Raw genomic sequence first — 15499 nt, 5'->3', positions numbered from 1 at the left:
GATCTGATATCTGATTTCCTTCCTTGTCCTTCCCCAATCCCTGGTATTATCGGTCACGGACCTTAAAGTCTAATATTTCTCCCGTCCTTCATTTGCAACTGCAGTGTTGTGTCTGTTGCAGAGCGTCATCCAGATGACAGGCTTCCGCAGCCTGGGCGACGACGAGGAGGTGGAGTTCGAGTGCAAAGCGTCGGACAAGGGCCTGGAGGCGACGCTGGTGACCGGGCCGTCGGGCGCAGACTGCTGCGGCAGCCACCGGCGGCCCGTCTCCAAGAAGAGGTTCCGCAAGATCAGGTGAGGCAGCGAGCGCGCGGCTCCTCTGGCTCACACACACACACACACACACACACACACACACACACACACACACACACACACCTACCGGCTGATCAAAAAGTCAGTATAAATATGAAAACTGAATAAATCACGGAATAATGTAGAAAGAGAGGTACAAATTGATACGCATGCTTGGAATGACATGGGGTTTTATTACAACCAAAAAAATATAAAAGTTAAAAAAAATGTCCGACAGATGGCATTTCATCTGATCAGAATAGCAATAAATAGCATAACAAAGTAAGACAAAGCAAAGATGATGTTCTTTACAGGAAATGCTCAATATGTCCACCACCATTCCTCAACAATAGCTGCAGTCGAGGAATAATGTTGTGAACAGCACTGTAAAGCATGTCCGGAATTATGGTGAGGCATTGGCGTCGGCTGTTGTCTTTCAGCATCCCTAGAGATGCCGGTCGATCACGATACACTTGCGACTTCAGGTAACCCCAAAGCCAATAATACCACGGACTGAGGTCTGGGGACCTGGGAGGCCAAGCATGACGAAAGTGGCGGCTGAGCACACGATCATCACCAAACGACGCACGCAAGAGATCTTTCACGCGTCTAGCAATATGGGATGGAGCCCCATCCTGCATAAACATTGTACGTTCCAGCAGGTGTTTATCAGCCAGGTTGGGGATGACGCGATTCTGTAGCACATCGGCGTACCTCTCACGCGTCATGGTAGTAGTTACAAAACCAGAATCACGCATTTCCTCGAAGAAAAAAAGGCCCGACAACGATAGATGTGGTAAATCCAACCCATACCGTGACTCTCTCGTCGTGCAATGGAGTTTCCACGACAGTTCTAGGATTTTCGGTAGTCCAAATTCAGCAGTTGTGGACGTTGACAGACCCTCGGAGCGTGAAATGAGCTTCGTCGGTCCACAACACGTTACTCAACCAATCGTCATCTTCCGCCATCTTTTGAAACGCCCACACCGCAAATGCCCTCCACTTCACTAAATCGCCAGGTAACAGTTCATCATGCCGATAGATTTTGTACGGATAGCATCGGAGGTTACGCCTCAGTGTCAACCAAACAGTAGTGTATGGAATGCCGGTGCGACGCGCGACTGCACGAGCGCTGACTTCCCCATGCATAGACGAACCCGCTACAGTCTCCATTTCTTCCTGAACTGTCTCAGCAGCATTACGCCTTGTGCTTGGTCGGCCGCTATGGGGTCTATCGTCTATTACCCGTTTTAATCTCCTTCCTTTGGCGATTGGATCGTAAAGCCGTTGGCACACGGACCGTGCATCCGAACGTTGAGCGGTCAGCGTGCCCAGTTTTTGACGTCATAGCGTGGAATAGCATGTGCGGGAGTCATTCCGAACGTGCAGAGCAATATATGGCATGTCAGAGATTCTGAGCGTTGACCAACGAGATGGCAGAACGCCACCTACGTCACACGCACCCCGTCTCCCTTCAGAGTTGTGAGGGGCCATATTGGCATTCATTTCAAGCCTATATGTGTATATGCCGTTTCTGAGCACCAGCAAATTGTGAATCACTTGAAAACCGGTTGTTAACTGTGCGATTCGTTCCAATAAAGTAATGAGAAACTTCATATTCGTGGCAAAAGAATTACTGTAACTTGCGTATTATGAGAGTAGGCTATTTAAAGGCAGCGACATACTGAAGATCCACCCAAAACGTATTGTTCTTGCTACAACTTCATATAATTAAATTTCAGTTACTAACATATCTACGATTAAGGTTTTTAGCAACAGTTAATATAGAATAATTGGAAGTTTGTGATATGTTGTTCGTGTAGCGTAATGAGTAGCGTCGGTGTCCTGTGCTGAGGTGATAATTGGGGTGGCGGTTCGCGTCTTGACGCTTCCATATATTTTTTTTTCTTAACATTCGCCTTTTTTTGGGTTCTGATACTTTATTATTAGTTTAATATAAGTATATATTATTATATTTGATGTTATGTAAACCAGTTTTTGAGGGGTGACTTTCTTCTATTGGCTTAATCTACAGGGCAGTTTGCGCTACTTGTATAAAGATATTTTGCTTCTTTTTCTTTTACGCATCGTAATTCACATATTGCAAGGATTGTGCTACTGGGTAGGAACAGTGCTCATGTAAGACTGATCTTGGGATTTTACTAAACTGTGGGAATGATGAAATAACCAAGAACCAAATTAGTACCGCACTATTTGTAATGGAACTTTTATAAGCCTGTGTCCTTATTTATTGGATATGGTACTTTCCTTTTCGTGAACGATGCAGGAAATGTGCATTTTAATAGAGCTAACGTGGGGATTTTACGCGCCCGTTAAGTAAACAGTGCGATTTACGAACTGGAAACATCCCACAAGTGCCGCTGGAGTGCGTCGCGATAGCATATACCACGTTGGGGCCCACGTACCGTACGCACAGGTCGCTCCGTTCCTGAGCGTTCAGGAGTACGTGGAACTTGGCACGCTCAACGTTAACGTTCGACAGCACGGTCCGTGTGCCGACGGCTTAACGCTGAACTAGCACATGCCCCATTCTGATAATACAGCTTCACTAAAAGCGCCTCTTCAGGTAACGTCAACATGCTGCGACTGCTGGCGCATCTGATTCTCTCTCTCATTACAGCTCCTTTTATACACGAGTGTCATGCTCAGTCACTGACGTTTTGCTGTCCAGCTCATCTGTTGGACATCTTGTGAACTTTTTTCTTTTTTGTTCTAATAAAACCCCATGTCATTCCAAGCATGTGTGTTAATTTTTATCCGGCCGGTGTGGCCGTGCCGTTCTAGGCGCTTCAGTCTGGAGCCGCGTGACCGCTACGGTCGCAGGTTCGAATCCTGCCTTGGGCATGGATGTGTTTGATGTCCTTAGGTTAGTTAGGTTCAAGTAGTTCTAAGTTCTAAGGGACTGATGGCCACAGATGTTAAGTCTCATAGTGCTCAGAGCCATTTGTTAATTTTTACCTCTCTATCTACATTGTTCCGTGATTTATTCAGTTTTAAAATTTATACTGACTTTTTGATCACCCGGTATATTACACTCACTCACGAGCAGTTCAGCACTGTTGCCTGATGAACGAAATACCAGCGTAAGGAGTATCAGACCAACAATGTGAGTGGACTGTCACTGGAGAGAAATTTTCAGGCGTCAAAGTAATTTTCGGTGTACGCCAGACGGGTGTCATTGGCCCATTACTTTTCTCAATATAAGAAAATGACCTAGTGTATAATGTCGGAAGAAGTTACACCGCTAGGAAACTGCAATGAAATGCAGAAAGACCTGCAGAGGATCGACGTGCCGCGGGGATTTGCGGTTCACCTTCATCATAAACAAATGTAAAGTATTGCGCATAAATAGGCAGAACGATACATTATTGTACCAGCGGAAAAATGCTCCACAAAAGAGGCGAATATGCTCCTGACTCTGAAAACTGAGCTACCAGCTGCCTAAATCTGCATTCCTCAGAACCTTCAAAAAACTTTCCGAAAAATTTTAGCGTGTCAGCACATTAGCACTCGTTTTCACATGCAAGTCACCAATCATACCACAAGTTCCCCTAACTGTAGCTCACTTACATCCGCTAGTCCGTCGTAGGTCCATCGTACCCATCCACTCCCACTTGCCCATTCCCACTCACTCATTCAACCCAGCTCATTGTCATCGCCTCTTTCTGTCTGTCACTGTCTCCTGTCTCACAGCCACAGTCTCCTTCGTTCTGGCCTATTAATACTGTCTCCTGTTATTGTCTCACTATTTCTCTGTCTTACTGCTATTGTCTCTTTCATTTCTTCTCGCTGCTCCTTTCTCTTCTCATTGTCATTGTCTCTCTCTTCCTCTTTGTCATTGTCACAGATTATCACTGGCTCTCACCCACTTCCACTTTCTCCTTCTCTTAATTCCTCTCCCACTGGCACTGTCTCCTTCACTCTTTTTCTTACACTACCTGTTCTATCACTGTCAACAGTGTTGCACTGCCAATGTGTTCATCTCTTTCTCTCAGACTGCCATTGTCTCCTTCGCTCTTTCCACAGGGTAGGGTAACTAAAAGTTGCCCGGACATCAGAAGGAAGGAAATACAGTACTACCTGACCATAGCAGATTTTCGAAGTGACCAGCTTTCATCTTTTGACAAGTTACTGAAGTTGGATCGAAGTTGTACTGTTGGAATCGCATCCGAAATTTCCTCTGAGGTTCTCGAGCACTATGAGGATTGTTGCGACACACCTTAGACTTGAGGGCACCCCCACGCAAATCCAGCCCACGCAGACAGATTAGGTGTACTGGGTGGCTAGCTAGGGCCGCGACAAGACTGACCTCTGCTAACAACTACGACAGGCGTGAAGACTGTGTAAAATGTTCTCTAATGTGCGGCCTGCTATATGGGCAGCTTCTCCATCCTGTTGCAAGTAACATTAGGTCTTTTCTCCTCCGTTAATGCTGCCACAAATTGACGTTCAATAGTACCCACTCGTCCTGGCCACTTTTATTTGCCCCCCCCCCCTTCCCCCACCCTGTATCACGACGACTGTCTACTGTCTTCCGGTACTTATTAGTCTTCCATTCTTCCCCATGCCACTGTCTCCTCCCCTCTCAGCAAAAAAGGCAAATACGTTCGCGTTCCAAAATTTTTAAAGGTCCTGAGGAAGACAAAATGAGGCAACTAGTACCCTACTTTCAGTCTTTTAAACAGGAGAATATTCGCCTTTTATGTGCTCCAATAGCAGCAATTTTCCTCTGCTTCCCTTTCTTCCCTGCCACAGCAGAGCATGTCATTCATACGAAAAGATCAGTAAAATTTTGATAGATTACTTACGTGAAAGTTAGGCAGAAATGATTTTACACTTCAGATCCAATTTTTATGTGCGAAAAACTTTGCACGTTGTTTAGTACTACAACGTCTGATTCTAAGAATCCTTTTGATTATAACTGAGACTGGGTGTTTGTGTTGTCCTCATTATCACTCGGGAAGTGCCGAGAATGGGAATGCAAAGATTTGGAACTTGTACAGGCGCTGATGAACACGATGTTGAGCGCCCCATAAACCAACAGCATCATCATCATCATCATCATCATCATCATCATCTTGATAATGACGGAGCGACGTTACAACATTTTCTGCATGCTAAGTCATATTAAAAGTTACGTTTTCGCCTCACGCTGGATTTTACATGTACAGATAGAGTAACTTTGAACTTCGGTATCTCGGAAACGAATAAAGATATCAAGAGAAGTTTGAACGTTGTTAGGGATCGCGATCTTAAGAATATGTCTTAAAAATGTCAGCCGTGTTCTGTACATAACCGTCTTGGAATAAGCGGGTATGTTTAGGTACGAAAAAATGGTAATAAAATGATGCGCCGGCCTGAGTGGCCGAGCGGTTCTAGGCGCTACAGTCCGGGCATGGATGTGTGTGATGTCCTAAGGTTAGTTAGGTTTAAGTAGTTCTAAGTTCCAGGGGACTGATGACCTCAGAAGTTAAGTCCCATAGTGCTCAGAGCCATTTGAACCTTTTTTTGAAAATGACGCCTCCATATGTCCCACTACGGACCGCATCAAATAAGAAAAGCAGCAAACAACGTGCTCCGCTTGCCTAAACAGAGGGAAGTGTCTAATAGGGATACTTTGGGCCTGTAATATAGGATAGTGACAGTAAGACTATCGAGCCTTGATGGGTACACAAACGTTCCCTAGCCCAAGGCAGTTGACCCTATCTCACTATCACCAATAGAGCACGAGATTTGAGCTCCAGGAAAATTCCGTTTTTATGCGCGGTGTTTTGGAACGTATTATGTAGTGCATACTGTCGCATGCGTACCAATTGCATGATTTTTCACAACTTCAGGGGTTCATTTGGCGAGCGCGAAAGCGCGCGGAGGCGCATGTTGCCAATATTGCTTCGAACACGCCGCGGAAGTTTCGCTGGGAAGCCTTTACACGCGCTCCATACAGTCCCAGTCCCTCCTCATGCTATTTTTAAAGTTCAGATGGTAGATATTCGAGGCCGTTGATTTGCTTCGAACGAAGAGGTGCGCGCCTCGGTACAATCATGGAGCCGTAGGTAACCGCTAATATATATGTTTTTGATGAAGTTATTTTCCGTCTTGTCTCATAGTGGGATAAATATACTAACCCAGTGGCGCGTAGCGTCCACTATAGTGGACAGCTGTTACTGGTCGCTTCTCTGGCGTTTTCAATTAGTCCTGAAGCAGCAAATGCACACAGTCTACTGAAGTGGCCACTCCCTACTGACGCTATGCCCTCCGTGCATTTGCAGCCTCATGACTGATTGAAACCACCATATGAATGACCATTAAAAACTGTCCACTACTGTGAAAATCGTGCACCACAGGGTTAACACGTATGGCGATCACTTTTCAAATAATAAACAGTTTATTTACTTTTTTTCTCATCTGTCTCGTTTTGACTGCCCTTTACACTGGCCTTTACGTGCGACTTCGCCCGCGGACGCGTATGTCACATGTATAGCAGGCATTTCCTCCTCTCCTCTTTTCCTGCCATCTGCCCATTAGCCTTCTCTATCTTACATCCCTGCCTCTTGCATCTCCCCCCCCCCCTTCTCCCCCCTCTCTGTCCATCGCCTCCTACACCCTATTTTTTGTCGACAGAGAGCTTGTACGCCCGCATGGTACCACTCCACTAATCGACGTTGGAGTCAACGTTTTGCTCCTTCAATAACCTCCACATCATCCACGTACTGCTTCCCGCGGAGTGCATCCTTTAGTGGGTCAAACAAATGGAAGCTTTCTATGGTCTTGTGTTAGGTGGCGAGGAACGCAAAGGGCACACACACCTTTGAGTAGCCCAACTGGTGACCGAGTGCGTCAGCACTACCAACAGAGACGTCCATTTGTGTAGGGAGGTATTAGATAGTGATTCGTCGATCACCTCGAATCAGCGTCCACGCGCCCCAATATAGCGGGAGTCAGCTATGTGCGGCTGGGCGGCGCGTGGTAGATCGGACAGGTTTGCGCGACCTTGTTGTAATGACGACAGACGCCTCGCCCAACGGCTCGTAGTGCTTTTGTTCACTGCAGTGTCTCCGTAGATATTATGATGCTTTGGCTTCCGCCAAAAGAAACTCAGTGACAGCTCTCTCCTTGGAAAGCGCATCCGTCACAAACGCCATTCTGAATGCTGCCTGTAGCTCCGCCACCTGTCGGAACTTCATGAAACTATAGCCGGCCGGGGTGACCGAGCGGTTCTAGGCGCTACAGTCTGGATCCGCGCGACCTCAGATGTTAAGTCCCATAGCGCTCAGAGCCATTTCATGAAACTATACACGCCGAAGTGAGAATATTCCGCGATGTCTCACAACAAATTTCACATTTTTTTTTTTTCAATCAAAAGTGACTGACAAAGTGTTGCATTGCCTACTGAACTCTCTTCGTATCTTCCTTACGGCGTCTCGTTCCCGTAACGCTAGTAAACGCGGCACTGAATCGCGCAGGGGACGATGGTCGCAATAATTTCACTCATGAGTCTATATATTCGTATTCTTAAGAGGTGGTTTACTATCTTTGGCCCGAAAAACATGTTGTTTGAGAATGTCAAATTTGGTCAAAATGTTTACTGATATTTCCTCTACAAACTGTAATTTTTTCGACCAGAAATGTCGAAGAGCAAAGGCAGAAGTGGCGTCGGAACGAAACAAAATTTCGATGTAGACCTCCACGCCCGGTATGTCACAGGTCAGCCGGCTCGTCTGAAATCAAAACTAAGTTTACGTTAACGAAGTACATAAGATTCCTTAGGAGTTGTACCTCGCTTAAGTCATTTGCACCATGGGAAACAAAAGTCGGCCATTTGAAAAAAAGGGATTTTTTCTTCGACTTCTTTGGCCAAGTAAATATATTTATAGTTGATGGATCGGGATAAAAGTGGTACAACTCCTAGAAAATTTAGTTAGCTTCTTCGGAAACAAAGAATCGTGTCAATCGGTTCAGTAGATTTGAAGTTACCATACCGCGCAATAAAAAAACGTCATGTCGATAAAAACTCGTTTGAAGTTTTCACTACATATAAATGCAATATTATGCAATGTACATTCAATCTGCTATTCCGGGTCCATGAACTAGTCCTTCCTCTTCCTCATAGAGAGCGTTCTGCTCGATCTGGACCATCCTGCACTGCTCCAGAGTCCTTCGCACGGCCGGTGACAAGCGATTTTCGGCCGCTTGAATCCGTTGGTCGTCCGAATGCTCGGCGAACTGCGTCGATAGAGTTCCAGGGTGACGTCCATCGTTGTCATGGTCTTCACAATTGCTGAATACCCCTCGTTGCAGCTGCTCACTGCCAGGAAAGGAGCAATCTCCACAGTCTTCGCACCAGAATGCAAATGCTTGGGAGCTAACTTCCAAACACACGCGTTCAAACTTTCATTTTAATTTTGTGTGTTTCCTTCCAAGCGCCGGTACAATAACTCGTCCTCCGAAAGAAAAAAAAACTGGTACGTGAAAAAGGCCGATATCAAGCAGATGCATTTTTTGTTCAACCGCGAACCACAAACATTACCGTTCCGTATTCGGAAAAACCGTTTCAGGGATGGATTCTAAACACTTTTGTGGATCCAAAATTGCACTTAAAAAAATTGTTGTTTTTTTTAAGCAAAAGATAGTAAACCTCCCCTCAAAGAAACGTATCGACATTCTCGAGCTACTATTCGCGGATGGACTAGGAAGACGATGGGGAATTGTTTGGACACACTACGTACCCTCCGCCACACAGCTTACGGTAGTTCGTTGTACAGACGTAGATATAGATGTAATCGCAGTCAGCTATACGTACTGTGGCTTCTGAACGAACAGCGATGGACGCCCAGGTGCTTCGGACCACATAGAGTATGCACTTCACAGGTGTTGTTCGTTCACTGGGCGGACAGGGCAGCTCCAGCGTTCGAATCTGGCGATTGATATTCCGAGCTCGTTGCGTAGGTGTCGGAGACATATTGGCTGTCCCGGCGGAGTGACGAGTGTGGGATGGTATCAGTCGATGCCGACATGTGCTGCTCATGTTCTACCAGTTGCTTCACCGAGGCGTGACGGACAGACTTGGAAGACAGCTGTGAGTTGCGGCGCCGCGGATCCTTCTCCTGACAGCCTGTCATCGCGACCTGTGTAACTTACTCCAGCGCCACTCCTTTCGGTAGCCTTTGTTCCCAGACATGACTTGGCGTAATCCGAATGTCGTGCCATTCAGTCGCTGGTCGGTGCCTTGTGGGCAAAATGTCTCCTACAATGCTGTACTCTAATAATCCCAACCGCCGTAGACGAATTATCTCGGCAACAAGGCCTAATAAACACAGAGTGGTGTCCCTTGTACATGACAAGAATTAAATAATGCAGTAGCGTGAGACAGTATTTTCTGTGACACATCCAAGGCATATCACTGTGTAAAATAGATTTTGTTCCAAACCTGAGGTTGCATGATATTAATGGCATTGTTAACATGTGTGTTTACGTCGTTCTTAAAAAATAATGCAGGAAGCTGTTCTGGATAACTGATAAACGGTATTGGGAGAAAATAATGGAGTTCGGCGAGGTTCAGTATTGGCTCCTCTGTTTCTAATATGTCAATGACGAGCCATTTAACACATATTAAGTATAATTAAAACTTTTTACAGGTGTGTCAATCTCAGCTGTCATACAACAGAACAAATCGTAAATAATGTGCTAGAAATTTTTTGACAGGTTTTTTTTTGCAAATGGTCTCCCAATTTTACACAGACTCAGTATATTCGGTTCTGCATATCAACGGTACAGCACCAGTGATACATTTAAAGTATGTGTAGAAAATCGTAAGCAAGCCCCAAACTTCTTGGGTGTAAGTTCAAATGGTTCTTAGCACTATGGGACTTAATATCTGAGGTCATCAGTCCCCTAGAACTTAGAACTACTTAAACCTGCGTAACCTAAAGACATCACACACATCCATGCCCGAGGCAGGATTCGAACTTGAGACAGTAGCGGTCGCGCTGTTCCAGACTGAAGCGCCTAGAACCGATCGGCCACAGTGGCCGACTGTGTGTAAGTATTGATGAGGATTTGAAATGGAGGGAAAATACGTTTTGGTGATGCTAAACAAATCATTTCAACCGATTTTGCAGTTTTATTATTACAAGCCTTGAAGAGAGACAGGTCAGAGAGATAATATACTTCCTTTTTCATTCAGTAATGTCATTTGGAATTGTATACTGAGGTAGCTTATCTTTAAGAAAGAAAGATGGCATTTCACACAAGCGTGCCATGAGATAATACATTGTGATCAGCCCATGTCATGTGTGCAAGTGCCTAAGTTGTTAGGAATTATGATTACAGCCTCATAGTACGCATTTCCTCTCCCGAAATTTATTGTATGTAAACCACCGGAGTTCACAAGGAATAATTATATCCAAAATAACGGAAGAAATGCTCATTATAATTGACGTTGGACTGTAGTGCTATAGACAACGGCGCTCGGGTTGATGGCGCGTTCCTTGGTTTCAAGGAAGATATTTGGCACTATCCAGGACCGCCCTTTAGCGAAAAACAAAAAACGAGCTTGCCAAGTATGCTGTCATAAATACCTTTGATCACTTTATCAAACAATGGAAAATCCAGGATGGAATGTAACAATACCAGAGAAGGAAAGTTGCTACTCACCATATAGCGGAGATGCTGAGTCGCGATAGGCACAACAAAAAGATTCACGCAATTGTAGCTTTCGGCCATAAAGGCCTTTGTCAGCAGCACGCACGCACACACACACACACACACACACACACACACACACACACACACACACTCTCTCTCTCTCTCTCTCTCTCTCTCTCTCTCTCTCTCTCTCACACACTAACTGAAACCACACTGCCGTGTTTTCAGTTCTCTGGGACTGCAGACGTGTGTGTGTGTGTGTGTGTGTGTGTGTGTGTGTGTGTGTGTCAACTGCTGACAAAGGCTTTAATGGCCGAAAGCTATAATTGTGTGAATATTTTTGTTGTGCCTATCGCGACTCAGCATCTCCGCTATTTGATCACTTTATCAATTACGAAAAATGCCTGACACATACGAAAGCTAAATTTGAAAGTAAACTGAAAAAGTTTCTTCTGCGGAGCTGCTATTCCATAGACGAACAATTTAAAAACTTGCAGCTGATTTAGTGCAAATGACACATACTTATTAATGTCGTTTTCTATTGATCATAGAATGAAGGCTTTCACGGCAGGTGTTGTCATCACTTAACACTTCCGGGCTGAGATGCCATGGTCCTTACATAATTGCCCTCGGAGGATACCTTCTGCAGTCGAAAACGAAACGTCAGGGGAGAGTCTTATGTATGGACCACGGCATCTCAGCCCGGAAGTGTTAAGTGATGGTCGTTTTCTATTATCTGAATTCACCTATGAACGGTCAGCACGCAGCCAGAATTAAATACCAAGTAACCTAACAGTCTGTATACTGACTCTTTCCACGTCAATACGTTTTGTCGCACAAAGGGATTTGTGAAACATGTGACTAGATATGTAAGAATATTCGACACCCTGAGTATATCGTAATAGGTTGTGATATCGATACAGTTTCTGGCTCTTGATAGTATGGAAAAGGGCCTGTAACTTACTGAACTGGTAGCACTTTTATGTAATCTATGGAGATCATTATCTTCATCAGAAGTATTCGGGCACAAAGTGTTGTGAGTGTGGGATTGATGTGAGATGTACCCTTTACCCTGTGGCTCTTGCAAGATGCAATTTACACCTCCATACTACTATAGTAGTCTGACCGACGTTCCTAACGTTCTAAAAAGAAATGCCTGAAAAACTTTCAGCAATAAATATCTTCTGGAGTCGTCCGCTGTAAGGAAATGACACAAAAATTCACAAAATTTCTTAGGTAACCAGAGGGATACTTGGGTACTGGAGTAGTTAGTGTAAAGCCGGCCGGTGTGGTCGTGCGGTTCTAGGCGCTTCAGTCTGGAACTGCGTGACCGCTACGGTCGCAGGTTCGAATCCTGCCTCGGGCATGGATGTGTGTGATGTCCTTAGGTTAGTTAGGTTTAAGTAGTTCTAAGTTCTAGGGGACTGATGACCACAGATGTTAAGTCCCATAGTGCTCAGAGCCATCTGAACTAGCCAGTTAGTGTAAGAAAAACATGAAACTAACGAAAATTATTATTTATTTTGCTAAAAGTTTGAGAAATCACAATGGCACTTTTAGTTATGAACTTAACATGTTACTTCCTGGTTCTTTTCGGAATGTGAAGTTACCTCTCAAGGATAGGATTCGCTAATGAAATTTCTATACAAAATTTAAGATTGTTATTGACTTGGCAGAATGGCTGAGAGCAGTGCCTACTCAACTTGAATAATTATCCGTTAGAATGTTGCTAGGTATGGTCGAGGCTGTCGCATGTGAAATGCAGTGAAGTGTACTGTTGTGGAGGAAATATGGAGCTTGCAAGAGCTGTAGCGCACAATACCGTAAGCTGCGATGACTGCTGTCTGCGCCGCTCACTGCTGACAAATAAGATAACTCTCGTTCTATCTGGATTGACCTTCGCCAATCAAACTCTCCCTACGCCTTGATGAAGTCAAGGACTCCTATTCGCCCCTAGTCCAACTCTTGGCGTGGTACACCGGTCAGATAGCCAGTCCACCGCGATGCCACTCAAAAATTCGCTTGCAGGCGTTTAACTACAACTCTGTCCGTTCACACCGCACAATAAGTGTGGCGGCCAACACAGTGAACAACGCTTAATCGCAAGGTCTCAATATAGAGTCGCACTTCGATTCACTCTCGGCAGAGGTGCTCTCCCAGTGAAGTACTGAGAAGAGACTTGTTCCTCGCTCTTTGAGTACGCGTATGAGCACACACACTCTCGTTATGTGTTCTCGCTCCAAGAGCGACAACGGAACGGCCCCTCTCCACGCCAGACGTGAAGGGGTATATCTTTCAGCCTCTTCCATTACCCTTCAGCTCAAGGCATCAGAAATATCGTCTACCAATCAGCATTGCTCTTCAAAAACGGGAGAATGACGTTTCGTTTAAGGCGACCAATCTGGAAATCTGTAATATCGGCGTTTGGCGTTTGCTGTCTCCCTGTGAAAATCTCTGAAGCTGCGTGCTATATTGTAAAGAATGCGTAGGCTGGCCGCTCCCACACAATGTAGCGGAATTTGCTTTTAAGCCGAACACGGGGTCGTTCCTCCTTTCCCTTGGGCAAATGCTGTCCACTCCACAGGCAGCCGCCTGCCGACGTGGATAGCTTGGGTGCGTGCGGTTGCTCTCCGGAAGTAAAAGCCCCTGCGACGGTCGTGTCTGGAATGTATGTGTGTACACCAGCCTCGGGTATTTCAACCGCGGTGCGCACTTGCGATTTATTAGTTATTTGCATATCGTTTACATGAATTCATACAATGTTGACTTTATCTTATCGAGTTTGGGTTCGAATGAAGCATCTTGATGTGCGCAATATGATTGTGAGGGCGTAATATATAAGCAATGAAGGTCAGGAGAGCACGACGTCTTACAGTGTCCCTGGGACCACTGTGCGTTCCTGCCTATTGCGATATGAGCTTTGTCGAACGTGTTCGTTTTGGTAAACCAGATGTTACGACGTAGGGATGCACAATGTGGCATGGGCTTACTGAACTTCCAAATCTTTCAACACGGTAAACCGACGTTACTGTAACACTGTACTCCTGTCCCATGTACGTTTTTTTACGGGAGCATTCGGCCCTAACTTAATTTTTTATGGATCACAGGGCGCGACAGCATATAACAGCGCTGGTGGAGGGCTGTTGGAACGAGATGACGTTCGGCGATTGGACTTACTGGTCCGTTACCCTGATCGGCCACCCCACATGTGTAATGTGTTGGGGAGGCATATGCAGTACGACCATCCAGAATCTGTCAATCGCGCTAATGAAGGAATGTAATGCCCTACCACAAGAACTCCTTACAAACCTTGCGGCCAGCATGAGAGAACGTTGCAGAGCGTACACTGCCGACCGTAGTGATCCCACACCCGAGAAAGAACGTAGTCCCGCCCTTTGTGATGTCCAGAGGACCATCCTGACTTGTGGTGACTTCGGTGTGATTATTGTGTTTTGAATAAAGTGTCATTTCCCTTCATCTCATTGTGTATTTCTTTGAGTTACCGTCTCTACATCTACATCATACTCCGAAACCTTCTAACAGTGTGTGGCGGAGAGTACTTCTTGTACCACTAACCGATACCCCCCTTCTGTGTTCCAGTCGCGAACTTGGGGGAAGAATGATTGTCGGTAAGCCTCTGTAGCAGCTCTAATTTCTCGTATCCTCTCATCGTGGGCATTCCGCGAGATAGTTGTAGGAGGAAGGTGCTCTCTCTCTCAATTTCAATAGTAAACCGTTCCGTTACGTACAACGCCTCTCTTGTAACGTCTACCACTGGATATTGTCGAGCGCACCTGTAACGCTCCAGCGCGGACTAAACGATCCCGGGAGGAAACGAGTCTCTCTTCCTTGTATCTTCCGTCTCTTCTATCAGTCCTGCCTGGTAAGGATCCCAGAAAAATGAACAATACTTAAGAATCAATCGAACAAGTCCCTTTTGTATCGCTTCCTTCGTGAGAGTGTTAATTTCCATAAAATTCTTCCTAAGAATCTCCCGCTGGCATCTGCTTTACATACTGTTTGCTTTATGTGGTCATTCCACTTGAGGTTGCAATGCATAGTTACTCCTAGATATTTTACGGTAGGTACTGTTTCTAGCAATTTGTCGTTCCTTACATTTGCACTTACAAATCATAAAACTGATTTTTGTGTAAATTTTGTCTCAGAAAATTGTGAATTCTAACAGCATAAAGGCCGGTCACTGTGGCCGAGCGGTTCTAGGCGCAGGTTCGAATCCTGCCTCGAGCATGGATGTGTGTGATGTCCTTAGGTTAGTTAGGTTTAAATAGTTCTAAGTCTAGTGGGCTGATGACCTCAGATGTTAAGTCCCATAGTGCTCAGAGCCATTTTGTCATCAGCAGTGCAGTTGTACGTCTTTTCCTGTGTATGTGCAATATATCATATTTAATTACGTCCAGGATCAACTGCCAGAAAATGCACCATTACTCAATCCTCTGCAGATAATTCTGCGAATCGATACTGTCTTCTGGCGTTGCCACTTTCTTATAGACAACCCATCATCTGCGAACAGCCTTAAAGT

General features: G+C 45.3%; 1 protein-coding gene across 1 annotated transcript in view; it reads left to right on the top strand.

Moving 5' to 3' along the window:
• The window catches only part of LOC126419656 (protein lin-28 homolog), a 93503-nt gene that overhangs the window by 28672 nt on the left and 49332 nt on the right, over nucleotides 1-15499 (top strand). Inside the window, exons 3-4 of the mRNA XM_050086845.1 lie at nucleotides 122-294; nucleotides 954-956. Coding sequence (XP_049942802.1) covers nucleotides 122-294; nucleotides 954-956 — 176 coding nt within the window. The remainder of the gene's footprint in view (nucleotides 1-121; nucleotides 295-953; nucleotides 957-15499) is intronic.

The sequence above is a fragment of the Schistocerca serialis genome, chromosome 9 (assembly GCF_023864345.2).
Source record: "Schistocerca serialis cubense isolate TAMUIC-IGC-003099 chromosome 9, iqSchSeri2.2, whole genome shotgun sequence".
Classification (NCBI taxonomy): Eukaryota; Metazoa; Arthropoda; class Insecta; order Orthoptera; family Acrididae; genus Schistocerca; species Schistocerca serialis.
The sequence above is the reverse complement of the archived record's forward strand: the minus strand, read 5'-3'. Positions and strand labels throughout refer to the sequence as shown.